Here is a 13,491-nt window from a genome sequence, read left to right as displayed (position 1 = left end):
TATCTCAAAATTGTACTTAAAGTAGCCTACAGGAGTTGAGTAAATGTACTTTTCACCACAATGTAACTAATACTTTATACTCCACTACATTCATTTCACGGCTTTAGTAACTTTTCAGATGAAGATTTGACACAATGGATTATATAACAAGCTTTTAAAATACAACACATTATTAAAGATGAAACCAGTGGTTTCCAAATTTTTGGCTTTTGACATCTTACAAAAAGCAGTGTGTGGTCAGGCTCACATTTCAGATCTCTATGAGTTGTTAACAGCTCCACCAGCTCCCTCTACACTTCTCACATGGTTTCATTTAAATAAATGTTCAAATTATGATATTTCACCAAAAAACAGAGGTTAGAGGGGGTGTCAGGGGTGTCAAACTCATTTTAGTTCAAGGGCCACATACAGTCCAGTTTGATCTCAAGTGGTCTGAACCAGTAAAACCACTGAATAATAACCTACAATTGATATATTATTATAACTTTACTACAATAAATAATCTATTTACTGAACAGATGAACAGCCTGAGATGTCTTAAGAAAAATGAGTGCAGTTTCAACAATATTATGTCTCAGATTGTTTTGCACAGAAGCTGCTGATTGACAACGCTTTGTACAATGTTCAATGTTCAATATATGAATGATAAATATGACCACAATATGTATTATTTGATTTTTCTGAGAATTGTACTGTGGTCAGGGTAGATAAAAACCCCTGAAGCAGCAGAGATGTATGATTGACACCCCTGGATTAGGGGAAAAGTCCAATGACAAATAGGTTTGTGTATCATTTTTTTTTTTATCCTCTCCCATTAATCATGTCATGACCCTTCCCTCAGTTGTGGTAACCCTTAGGCTGTTAACCACTGCACTAAACTAGTTGACATATTCAAACTAGCTCCACCTCCAGCAGCTACAACCACAACCTGCTGATTACACTACTCAGCATTAGTAATTTAATAAAGTAATTTATTATATGACATCAGAATATGTCATGCTTGCTTCATGACTTTCTACTGCAATGGAGCAGTTATTTTTAGATTGCTGTATTGGTACTTTCACCATGAGTAAAGGATCTGAATACTTCTTCCATTACTGCATAAGACACAGCAGTGACACTCTGTTGCCTCTATTTGGTTTAAAAACAAGCAGTTATGTGATGAGTGTAAATATAGACTTGTTTTTTTTCCCCCTAAACATGTATTTCTAACACAAAGGGCAAATATTGACTCCCGTTCTGCTCCTGGATGTAACGCATATGGTTTTGTTTACCTAACGCTTAGATGTCGCACATTGATGACGTCGGATAGTAGACACTATTTACTTACAGCAGCAGTTGTTTCTTAACATCGTATATTTTAACCAGACTGCACCACATACACACGTAAGGTAAGTGTTTTATCTCCTGTAACCTGTATGATTACATACATATATATATTTTACTGGTGAAGGTTAAAACTAGGAGCGTCTAAGTAACTCTTGACTGCTGTATGTTAGCATTTAGCCATAGCTAAAGTAACATCAACTCATTTTAATCTTTAATGGAGTACAACTTTGACTTTTTTTTACCACACAAAACTGCAACAGGAACAGTAGCTTTAATCGACGCTCACTACTTAGTAGAGAAGTCACATTTTAATATTAGTTTGAGGGAGTCAAACTGAGTCCAAAACGGAGTGTAATATGAGCACTGAGCTAAAAGTGACATGTGTCCTCCTTCTGTCAAACCACATTAGTTAAGACATGTTTTTACTTCACTTGCGTCCATTTGTTTACAACGTGGGTGTTTTTGGGAGGATAATTCAAGAGGCAATGCACTCTGCAATGTGTGTAAGCCTGTGTATGCTGTTTGTAACAACAAAGCGACAAGGTTGCAGTCGTATCTTTATCTTTGCATATTTTTGAAGAGGCTGCATATTGTGGTGGGTGTAGTAGTATCTTTTGTCATAATCATGCCAGTTGTAGCATGCATGTTTTAGCTCCAAACAAGCAGATGATTTTTCTGATAGGCACTCTTTGGATAAGATGTGAAATGTTCATGTAGTGATAAAAACATTGCTCAATCAACAGTATGTGTTGTAACATGTAGAGTATTTCCATTGAGTTTGTGTTCCTGTCTGGAAATATGCAGGAAACAGGCTTCAGGTGAATTAAACAAGATGTGTGTAAATAAGTTATGACTGACTAAAGAATAGGGCTCCAACTGTTCATTATCTTCTTGATTATTCCTTTGGTCTATGAAAACAGTGCAATTCATGCTGAAAACTGTCTGGTGATGCATTCAAATGTATTGTTTGGTTCACAACTCAAAGATATTCAGTTTACTGTCATAGAGGATTAATGAAACCAGGAAATACATTCACATATACGAAGCTGGAATCAGACACATAATTTGCTATTGAACGACTAATACTTGCAGCTCAAAGAGTAAAACATGGCTTTTCATCATGTGTCAGTTAGTACATTTGTGAATGAGGTGAAATTTAAAATTAAATAAATTAAGAACACACTGGGGCTGTGATGTGAGAGCTGTAACTAAAATAAATAAAGCATCTAGCCATATGTTCTCCTGCAGTCTGACAACATAGACCTAGACCCCATGTTATTTTTTAGTAGGATCCGTTTGTTTTTAACATTAATCAGTCTTGTAAAACATAAAAAAGAAAAAGTTGAACACATTGGCCATCTTAGCTTTCTTAGTTAAATCTGAGGGAGTTCACACATTGTGAATGTTTATGTCTGATACATGTACCATATGGTGTTTGTCCACAAAGGAATAAGATTAGAAAAGTAATGTTAGGGCTTTAAAAGTTTAAAGCAACATATTTTGCAGTAATCTGCCTGTATATTAAAGTGAATTCAGTAACATATGGCTAATGAGACGTGACCTTTACCATGATGCAGGTTTGTTATATAACCTTAAAAGTCACCCTCCATAAACATACTCTGCTTGGAACAATAATGGGTCTCTGGTGTGATTTATTTATTTAGTTTCCACAAAAAAGTGTAATTAGCACTTGACATCTACTCCTACTCGCTAATGAAAAAAGATGCTAAGATACTAAGAATATGGGAAGTTAAACTGCTGGACTCACTGTAAAGTTAATTTTCAGTATATGTTCATTGGAGGCTTCAATTTTTCAAGTTACCAGAAGGAATAATGTTAAAATATCATACCAGAGGCTTAAAATTATTAAGTCATCACCAAGAGAATAAACAGGCTTAAATGTGGTTTCAGAAAACACAATCTGCTGCTGCCTGTGCTGGCAAGTGCTGTGATCATGGACGTGCCATAGAATCCCACTTTACAATACTCCCACAATACTAAATCCAGGTCGTCCACTAATTGGAAGATAATCGGAAGATTGGTGGTTCGATTTCTGGCTCCTCCTCACCACATGTTGATGTGTCCTTGAGCAAGATCCTTAACCTCAAACTGACACCGATGGCTGTGCCAAAAGTGTATGAATGTGTGTGTGAATGTTAGTTCCTCTGATAAGCAAGTTGGCACCTTGTGACAGTCCCTGCCATGGTTTTATGAATGTGTGTGTGAATGGATGAATGTGACATGTTATGTAATAAAGGCTTTGAGTGGTCAGAAGACTAAAAAAGTGTCATATAAGTACAGTCAATTTACCATTTACCATATCTGAGAAACACACATGTGTGTTAGAAGCTATTTGGACTGTCATGTGTGGATGTTGCTCTAGACATCTAAGCCACTGTCCAATTTGTTGCATCTTTCTTCTGCACTGTAGATATGAGTTTTTAATTTCCTACAGCAGTAATGAAGGCAGCAACTGATGCAGCTTGTGGGTTGTAGCGCATGCAGTTTGCTCTGTACTAATACAAAATGTCACAAAATGTTAAAATTATCATACATTGTGTACCTTTGGCATTATTAGTTGTACAACATACAAAAGGCAAAATAGGCTAATTGTACAAATACGATAATTATCATAAATCTAGCTGTGCTGTGTTTGTGTGTAAATTGAAAACTAGACCAGGATTGGCTTCCACACTGGTTGCGATATCACAAACCTGCTCATAGATTCACCTCTCAACATTTTCACTGAGCACAAAGAAAGTTTCCCCTTTCAGCAGATCAATGTGAAAACAGCCCTCTAGTGTCAAACTCTTCATCATTCTGTACAGTGAAGCTCAACTAAAGTTAAGTTACAAGAAGGAAAACACATTTTTGAGTGACGGAGGGGTTTAAGTTCATTTTTAACCCATTCCAATCCAACACCAAGAGCCGATGATCTCACTGAAGTAGAGTTGCAACAATTAAACAATTAGTCAATGGTAAGAAAATGATTCTGTAACTACTAATTATGGTTTAAGTTACTTTTTAAGAAACAATAACAGATATTTTCTATTTTTGAAGGTGCTCAAATGTAAGAATTTGCTACTTTTCTTGGTCTTACTTCATAGTAAATGAAATATTTTTGAGTTTGGGGCTATTAATCAGATATTTTGACATTTGAAGATCCCATCCTGTTCTGATATAGTTTTTTAGTTAGTCTATAGTCCTTTATAGTTTTTAAGAAAATAATCTACATGTTAACCAATAAGTAAAATTACCATTGGAAACAGTGACCTACCTTATGACATGAAACGGCGTCATGCATTCAGTCATTATTGACATTGACTCATTGAAGTATGTGTGCATACATGTTCAGTATTCTCAGTGCAGGTGTAACAGCTTCACAGCAGGAAACAGGCGTCTGTTATTTCCTGGAAGACGCGTAACACTCACCACACTGAACAAGTCATAACAGACATGATTTAATTACATTATTATGTGGTTTATCTTATAGTTCTTTTTAATAGTTTAGTGCTGCAACTAATAATTACTTTTATAATGATAATGATTGCAATTTATCTTTATAGATCAGTCAGCCAATTGTTGATGTTTAATTTCCCACAACCCAAAGTAACCTCTTCAACTTAAACTGTGTATGTATGACCAACAATAGTAAGGCATAAGATATTCAGTTTACTGTGATTTAAAGAAACAAAAAAGGCAGAAAATCTAAATAATTTAGATGATGGAATCAGTGAAACAAGATTATTAAAGTAGTTTCTGATTAATGAACCTAAAGTTAACTAACTAATGGAGTAATCGCCATCTTGTATCTGTGTGTTAAAGTACTTCAGTGAAGTATGTTTGACTGTTAAAACCAACATCTTAACTTAATGAAACAATCAGTATTGAGTGGCTGTGCATTATTTAATTACTCACTTTTACTTCCTTCAAAAATATAATCTTTTGTAATTAATGGAAACACTTTCCATTGTGTTTTCATTGGTTAAAAAACCAAACCAAAAATAAATATTGGCATCTAAGATCTTTGTCAGCCGTGCTTATTCCATCAAAGGAGACCACATTTCCCACAAATGAGTAGGAGGAGAAGAAAGCAAGGGAGAGGACTTAGTTGGAACAGTGAATTTAGTTCTCATGAATTCCTCCCTGTGGTATCACCGCAGTATCTGATTCCTACAGGGAATAAATCAAAACAAGGAAGTAAGACACGTACACAATGCTGTGAGTTACGACCACTAAGGCTATCTCATATAACGCTAAAGTCAATGTTACTGCAACCATTTCCTCCCAGATATCTTGTCTTGGCATTGTTAACTGTCATTAAACGCAGTCAATGATTCTCTTATAGGCAATGTCGTCTTTGTGTGGCACCAGCAACGGTTGGCAAGATGCCTGTGAAGAAGAGTCCACAGAGAAGAAGCAGGTGAGTGTAACATGACAAACACTATGAACTGTGTTTGAACTGTATGAAGCCATGCAATGAAATACATCTGAATTGACAGATGGCTGCCAAAATGAGAAGAAAAAGTGTTTTTTATGAGAGTGTTACTTCATTTTACAACAGTAGTGATCATATACTTGGGTTCACTGAACAATAAGCTGACGTGTGTTTTATAGGTATAGGCTGGGTATTGTTTAAAACATTACCAATCCAAGTACCCTTAAAGTGATCCAGATTACAACTGAGTACGTCATTCCATACCCATAACACATTTAGTGCAGGCGTTATAGTGTAACCACACTTTAGAGCGTTTAGGTGGCATCTTGGCTGCTGAACTGCTAAGCGTGTTCACCGCCACAGATGGGTTGTAGCTGCTGTGGCAGTGGGCCAATCACATATTGCATTAAATTGAAGAGCGCTCGCATTGATTGGCTATGAGCAAATCCATACAAATAGTCATGTTTTCTAGCTCTAGGTGCAAAAAGGATCGATTGCAGGTATCCTTTAACAGGAGAAGTTTCGATACTTCTTGGTATCGATTTCATTTTGGTCGATGCCTTAAAGGTATTGAGTACCGATACCCAGCCCTACACAGTACTGGTGCAGCACCACTCTAGACATAATTGGGGAAACATTAAAAACATGAACATTTTCTATCTTTCGGGTCAAGCATGGACCTTGACGTCACAGTAAAAGCTGCACTATCATCTTGGCAGAGAGACATACTGAGACATACTCTCATGTCTCTCTCCTTGAGACAGTGAAGGCAACAATCTGTGGTGTTTTGGGGAATTCAGGAGGATATCAGAGGATATGACTGTCTGTCTCCCTAACCCCACAGATGGGCAACTGTGTTTCCTTAATTGTAGAGTAACGAGCCAGTAGACAAATTCCATTACTGTCGATGCATTGAGTGTGACCATTTATGGGCATAGAGTCTTTGTGTTGCTATCTGTGAAGGCTTAAATACTATCCACGGAGGATCGTGGTGGTATCATGCATCAGATGGATGTATTGATAATACTTTGATTCTCCTTGGCCAAGCTTCAATAAACACTTTCAGCCTAAGACATCCTGGACTCCTGTTTACTTTCTCCATTGTTGATGTTGACAAAAAAATTCTCCCTAACAGTTTAAGGCTGGTGTTATTCCATTGTTTTACTTATTGTCAACTAATCCCATGAAAAGACCAAAACAAAGAGTTTCTCAATACTTCCCAACTTCCTTATCCTCTCTGTGGCACTAAACCCCAAGCCCACTGTACTACTGAAGAATTAAATCTTCAAAAACTAAGCACAAATATTTAGTTTCATTTTTATAAAAAAAACAGCTGGGCTTTGTAGTTTTTGGCAGACGTACATTGAACATTTGTTAGGGAGCAATTTTCAGCTGGTGTTCTTGTTTGTGATTTACTTGGAAAAGACTGTAGTCCTTCTGTTCATGGTCATGCAGTAAACATGTGTTGTTCAGATAACAATGCAGATCTGTGGGACAGAGGGAAAAAGGTATATAAGTAACTAATGATTATTATTATTATTGTTGATTATTATGTAGATTAATTGATAGTTGTTAGGTCTGGGAAATGTCAGAAAATGATGAAAAATGTTGATCACTGTATCCCAAAGCCCAACCTGACATCCTCAAACATCTTTTTGTCCCAACTAAATGTCTAAAACTACATATTCATTTTCATTCAGTTTATTTTCATAGAATACTAAAGACACCAGAAATGATTCACTTTTGAGAATTTGGACATTTTCAGTCGATTATCAAAATAGTTCATTTCCTGTTCAATTGTTCTGATCAATTAACTGACTAAGAGTCGCTGCGGTAATCAGACTTATGACCCCTCAGCAATAGACAATACTTATTAATAGGATTAAGCCATTGTTGATTTTTGTCTTTCAAAGGATTTTTTGACACTAAGAAAAATATAACATTACACCGCTAACTTACCATTTTGCAAAAGTAGAGTAGAATACTCTTATGTATTCACATTTTATACTGACTAACAGTCTGCTAACAGTCTGCTAACAGTCTGCTGTTTCCATTGCAGTGACAAACTACTGGTGCAGCAATACCCAAAACATCAACACTAAAAGCACTCTCCACATGCACTTAAGCATGCATATTTAAAGTTTAGTGATACTTTTTGTCATATCATGTTAACAGTTCTGTGTGTCTGTTGCAGGACAAGGAGCATCCTCGTGTACTTATTCCTGAACTGTGTCGACTCTTCTACCAGCTGGGATGGGTGACGGGGACGGGCGGAGGAATCAGTTTGAAAATAGGGTGCGTATGGATACTTAAAGACTGTGAAGGGTCTGAAAATGGTGATTGTGTTTCCCTGACCTGAACTGACTGATACATTCATTTAGCTTTTCTCTTTGCATATTTTTAGACAATCATCCCAAAATTGGATGTTGTTGTGGAGCATCATTTGTATTCTGATAAATTGTTTAAAGTCCAGTGAAGCCGATGGGAGGTCAGTTATAGTCCACTGTCTGTTTTGCCAAAATGAAACAGAATACACACTGAAAGATTTTGACAGGTTATTACAAACCTCTTTGGACTGTGTTGTTTTGGATGTCAGCTACAAAATGCACCACCCATTAGCAGACCCCTATTTGAAATGGGGAATGGCAAACATTTATTTAAGCCAACAGGGGGAACTTGATGAAACCCCAGATGAAATGAAACAAGATTTACTTGAGCAGCTCTGTGTGAGGGTATTTCATTCAGAATCAGAAATATATTGTTACTCTGAAAATGATTCAGAAGAGAATTTCTTTTCATCTTGTTAAGATTACTTGGCATTATATCTGTTAGAGTCTGATAGAGAAGAAGCAGGACTGAACTCCACTGCAGTACATTAATTGTGCATTCCTCCGAATTTTTTTTGGATGGAGTGAGGACTACTTTCTAGTCATTTTATTCCAGTCAAAAAAACAAGACAATTTGGTGTTTCTAACTAACCATTCAGATTTTTATGATGTGGCCATTTGTATGCTAATTGCAAATTTATGCCTTAATTCTTCAGCTCATGAACCTGAAGGCTGTTTAATTTTTGCAGTTAGTTTTATTAAAATCTAACTCCCAGTGCCAAATAAAGAGGATTATATCAAATGAGATCTGTAATAAATCAAGCAATCTGAATATACACTAGTGTTGTCAAACAAATACATTGTAATGAGTGCATTTTTATTTTCTGAGGGAGTGCAAGTCTTAGCTTTCTTTTCTCACTGCTGCTTTAGTTTGACTCAGAAATGACTCAGAGCCTAAGGTAGCCTTGCCAAGCCTCGCACTGAAAATCAATAGGCTACTGCTTTATCTGGTGTTTGTTGCTAGATAAGCAACAAACACAATGGCTTTATCATCTACCTTCTGAAAGGAAACTTTCAACATTTAGGCAAAAATGCGATTTATTTCAAAGATTTTGAGAAGGATCCACTGTGGTCGGCTTTTAACTGATTTATTTCCTTATTTTTATCTCAGGCTTTTTTGGTCAAGGCAGTATAATGTCAATTTTTCCAACAGCGACTAAATATTGTGACAGGGAAATGTGATTTGTTGACACATCAGGCAGTCGTTGAAATGTTATTTACAATGCACATTTTCGGTTCAAAGAGCATTATGAGTTGCTGGAACAATGTAAAACTGCTGCAGAAGTTGAACTAATTATTTTTTTATAAATGCCTTGGGGATTGAGTTATTTTATGGATTGCTGGGAAAGCTTTAGTGAGTGTTTCTATCACATTTTGCAGCAGCCACTGAGCTTTAGTTTAGTGCACACCATAATATTCTCTTTTTAAAGCAGCGAAAACCTGAGAGGAGACCAGTTATTGCCACTGAAGTCCATTTTGATCCATTATGATCCATTATGTTGTGATAATTTGGTATTTCTACTTAACTGACCTCTTATTGCTACATCATACTGTACCATGTTGTTTACAGAGACCAGATCTACGTCGCCCCATCAGGTGTCCAGAAAGAGAGAATACAGGTGAGCAGGTTTTAATCTCTTAGTCTGATCGAGCAGCATGTACTCAATGAAACTCAATGCACAAAGTTTTAAAATATACCTTCTTTATGTTTGTGTTACTCAGCCAGAAGACATGTTTGTTTGTGACATAGAGGAGAAGGACATCTGCTGTCCACCTGCCTGGAAGAAGTTAAAGAAGAGCCAGTGCACCCCTCTCTTTATGAATGCCTATACGATGAGAGGTGAGACTCAAATCAGTAGTAAACTCCAAATCATTTTCCTATTGTTTTTTATTGTTTGTTTGTTTGTTTGTTTCCAATATCTACCTTTTTTACACAGCTATTTTATCCAATTAACACTATAGGGGTTTTCTGTAGAGATGTGAGGTTTATAGAGAAGCAGGTGAGCTACAGTCATTTCATTTAGATAGTGAAATTAAATTAAAATGTCACTCTCAAACTACTCTCTAATCTTTTCTATCATGAGACTCCAGCAGAATATTTGTACCGTTTTTATCTGCAAACTCAATAAAAAAATAAGAATTTGCAGAATTGAGCTTCCAAATATTGGTTGATATTTCTAAAATAACTCAAGTTGCGGCAGTATATTTGAAGGCAGAGTCCTCCTACTTGTTTCTTTAATCATTTGTGGTGGGTGGCATTATTTATCTGTTGCCTTGTTACAATGATTATTTGAGGAAGAGAAAGACAAAACTAGTAGACAACACTCGAAAATCAAAAATCTGCTTTTCCTTTTGCTAAAATACAGGGGCACAGGCAGTTATACACACCCACTCCAAGGCTGCTGTCATGGCAACATTGCTGTATCCTGGCAAAGAGTTCAGGATAACACACCAGGAGATGATCAAGGGGATTCGTAAGGGCACCTCAGGCACCAACTATCGGTATGTAATCAGGCAGTAAGGATTAGTCAAGTCTAAAGAGTTTCCACCTATTTTCATTTCACAGTCTAGAATAGGTTCGTAAAGTCTCGGCTTGGCACTGGCAGTAAAAATATAAAATTAAATACAATGGTTGAACCTTAAACAAGCTAAAAATGAAAAATTCACGAGTTGCGTTTCTTTCTTTTTCTTCTTTTTTGTGCATTTTGTCCTATTTCTGTAGAGCTGGAATGATTACAAAGAAAAATCTGATGTGATTATTTAGTTATTTATTTCATTATATATCGTAGTTAACGTATTATATTTGGATTTTGGACTGAAGGTTGGACACGAACAAGACATCTCCTTTGACTTTGGAAAATTATGATGGTCATTTCTTTGAATTTTTTGGGCATTTTATGGACCAAATGATTCATCAAGAAAATAATGAGCATATAATGATCAATAATGAAAAGTTAGTCACAGCCCTACTTTATTAAGTCTCATATCACTGTCCAAAATGAACGGGTGTCTCACTCGATAAAGACGAGTTAAAAGAATGAAAGTGAAACACAAACTAGTCTTGGTGGGATTCTGGCACCAATTCAGTTGCAATAAATCTAACGGTAGACATCTCCAGCATCTCTTGGCATGGCAGCTTTGTTATGAAAAACATCACACTTGGTCCGTCGCCTTCATAAGAAAAACATGCACAAAGTTCTTCAAATCAACATGTTTCAACTTTACTTTACTTCAACATTGTCTTTGGTATTTGCACGAAAAACATATTGTACAATCTGACCAGCTCGTTCTTGCCCATGAAGTCTTTACAAATAAATGTGCCCTGTCTTGTCTTACTTTCTTCAATAACTGCAGATCCAGATCACACACTGAAACATGCGTGTCCGTATTATGAAGTTGCTCGGGTACAATACAGCCATTGATACTGGATTTTTTTTTAATGTTTTTCATAATACTTGTTTTGTTGTTAAACCAACAGCCAAGCATATTGTATTGATTTGATTTCATCACAGTCTGAGATACTTTATGGCAGGGTAAAGCTTTCAGAGCAGGCAAGCTTTGGCAAGTTTTAGTATCTGACAGTACTGGGTGATGGATGGAACTTGGTAATATGTCCTTTTGTATGCTGCATACACAGGTATGATGACACTCTGATAGTGCCTATTATTGAGAATACTCCAGAAGAGAGGGACTTGAAAGACCGTATGGCCTTGGCCATGGAGGAATATCCGAATTCATGTGCCGTCCTTGTCCGCCGCCATGGGGTGTACGTCTGGGGAGAGTCATGGGAAAAAGCCAAGACCATGTGAGTCTTTTAACTTCTAGGATCATGTTTAAAATATATTTCTTTTGTGGACATATGAAACAAAGAAAATGGATCAAAATGATCTACATTGCTGCATTTTTTAGGTGTGAATGCTACGACTACCTGTTCGATATCGCTGTCCAGATGAAACAGTGTGGACTGGACCCTTCAGCCCTCCCAACGGAAGAGGAAGGAATAGTTTGACATTTGCTGGTGCTTTTTAAAAAGAGACATTTCTTGCAAGAAAGGTCAACGGAGTTCAATCAGGAGAACAGATTGTAATCATTTGCCTTTCATGCTGACCGGCTTCAAAATTGATGAAATTTGATGTTAAGGGCAGATTCAGAGTTGAAGGAGATTGGATGTCTGTGATCCGGAAGAGTTATGCTGCAAAGCACTGTGGGACAACTCATGAGTGAGCAGCTGTCAAATCAACGTCCCTGGGTCTGACTGCACTGAATCAAGGTCTTAGTATATGTTAGGCATGAACATACTGTGCATCTCGATTGATATGTAATGGTGATTACCTGCCTTTGCTTCAATCAATAAAAACTTACAGAATGTGTATAAGCTGCAGATCTTTTCCTAACTTTTAAAAATACAAATCCAAAGCTGAAACTAGAAATTTTCAATAATTATAAATGTTTAAACCTTTTGAACAATTTTTCTCTCTATTTTGAAGGTACACAGAATGGTGCCTGATAGTGTGTATAAGCTACAAATCCTTTGCTGACGTTATAAGCCATATTTCCCTTCAAACAGCAAATATAACACACAATGCCTGTTTTTGACTTTTGATGAACACCGCCTACACACAAATGACTGTGGTCAGCTTGTCAAACACCTTTCATTAAAAATAAATGTAAAAGGACACTAACTGTGTCTGTGGACATCTTTTTATTCCCACACCGCCATTCAAATCATCAGCACAGACATCACACAATGCCTGTAGATCCTCTCACAGCATGCCTCCAGTCTTCTGCATACTCATTTTTCATGAAAGCAAGAGGAGTTGCTCTTTGAACAAGCTCCCTGTGCTGCCCCTATCCCATTGCTTCCACCACTGTATTCCCTCAAAACAGAGTTCAGTCAGAAACTCAGTCTTATTTAAAATGTGGAAAACAAGAAATATATTTTATAGAAATAACAAAAATATTCTTTCACGCTGTGCTAACGCTGCCAAGATTCCCCATCCTCTGATTAATGAGGAATTCTGGTGAACTCATTTGCAAAAGAAATTGAACATCAGCCCATAGTATAAAAATGACACTGTGGGGAGCTCACAAAATCAGAAAATCTAAACGCTTGAGAAGACAAAAAATATAAAAGTACTATCTTGATTTGTTAGTGTTGATTGATTTGCAGAGGAATGATTTACCATAAGCTGACTAACAACTACATTTAAAAAACCAATGTGTAAAATACAATAGCATCTAGCAGGGTGGTGGCATGGTGGTGCAGTGTTCTGGGTTTGAACCCTCCAGCCTGCTTGGGGCCCTTCTGTGTGGAGCTAGTATCTTCTTTCCGTGTTC

The 13,491-nt window shown here is 36.8% G+C and overlaps 1 protein-coding gene across 1 annotated transcript; it reads left to right on the top strand.

The window, feature by feature from the left end:
* The first annotated feature begins 1,289 nt into the window (after window positions 1-1,289).
* apip (APAF1 interacting protein) lies at window positions 1,290-12,782 on the top strand. The gene is made up of 8 exons (XM_053317063.1): window positions 1,290-1,391; window positions 5,678-5,752; window positions 7,962-8,062; window positions 9,725-9,773; window positions 9,877-9,994; window positions 10,521-10,656; window positions 11,792-11,959; window positions 12,064-12,782. Exons 2-8 carry the CDS (start codon window positions 5,681-5,683, stop codon window positions 12,161-12,163), a joined length of 744 nt encoding a protein of 247 aa, XP_053173038.1. The 5' UTR covers window positions 1,290-1,391; window positions 5,678-5,680; the 3' UTR covers window positions 12,164-12,782.
* Window positions 12,783-13,491: the final 709 nt, after the last annotated feature.

This window comes from Scomber japonicus, chromosome 1 (assembly GCF_027409825.1).
Source record: "Scomber japonicus isolate fScoJap1 chromosome 1, fScoJap1.pri, whole genome shotgun sequence".
NCBI classification, from domain to species: Eukaryota; Metazoa; Chordata; class Actinopteri; order Scombriformes; family Scombridae; genus Scomber; species Scomber japonicus.
The sequence above is the reverse complement of the archived record's forward strand: the minus strand, read 5'-3'. Positions and strand labels throughout refer to the sequence as shown.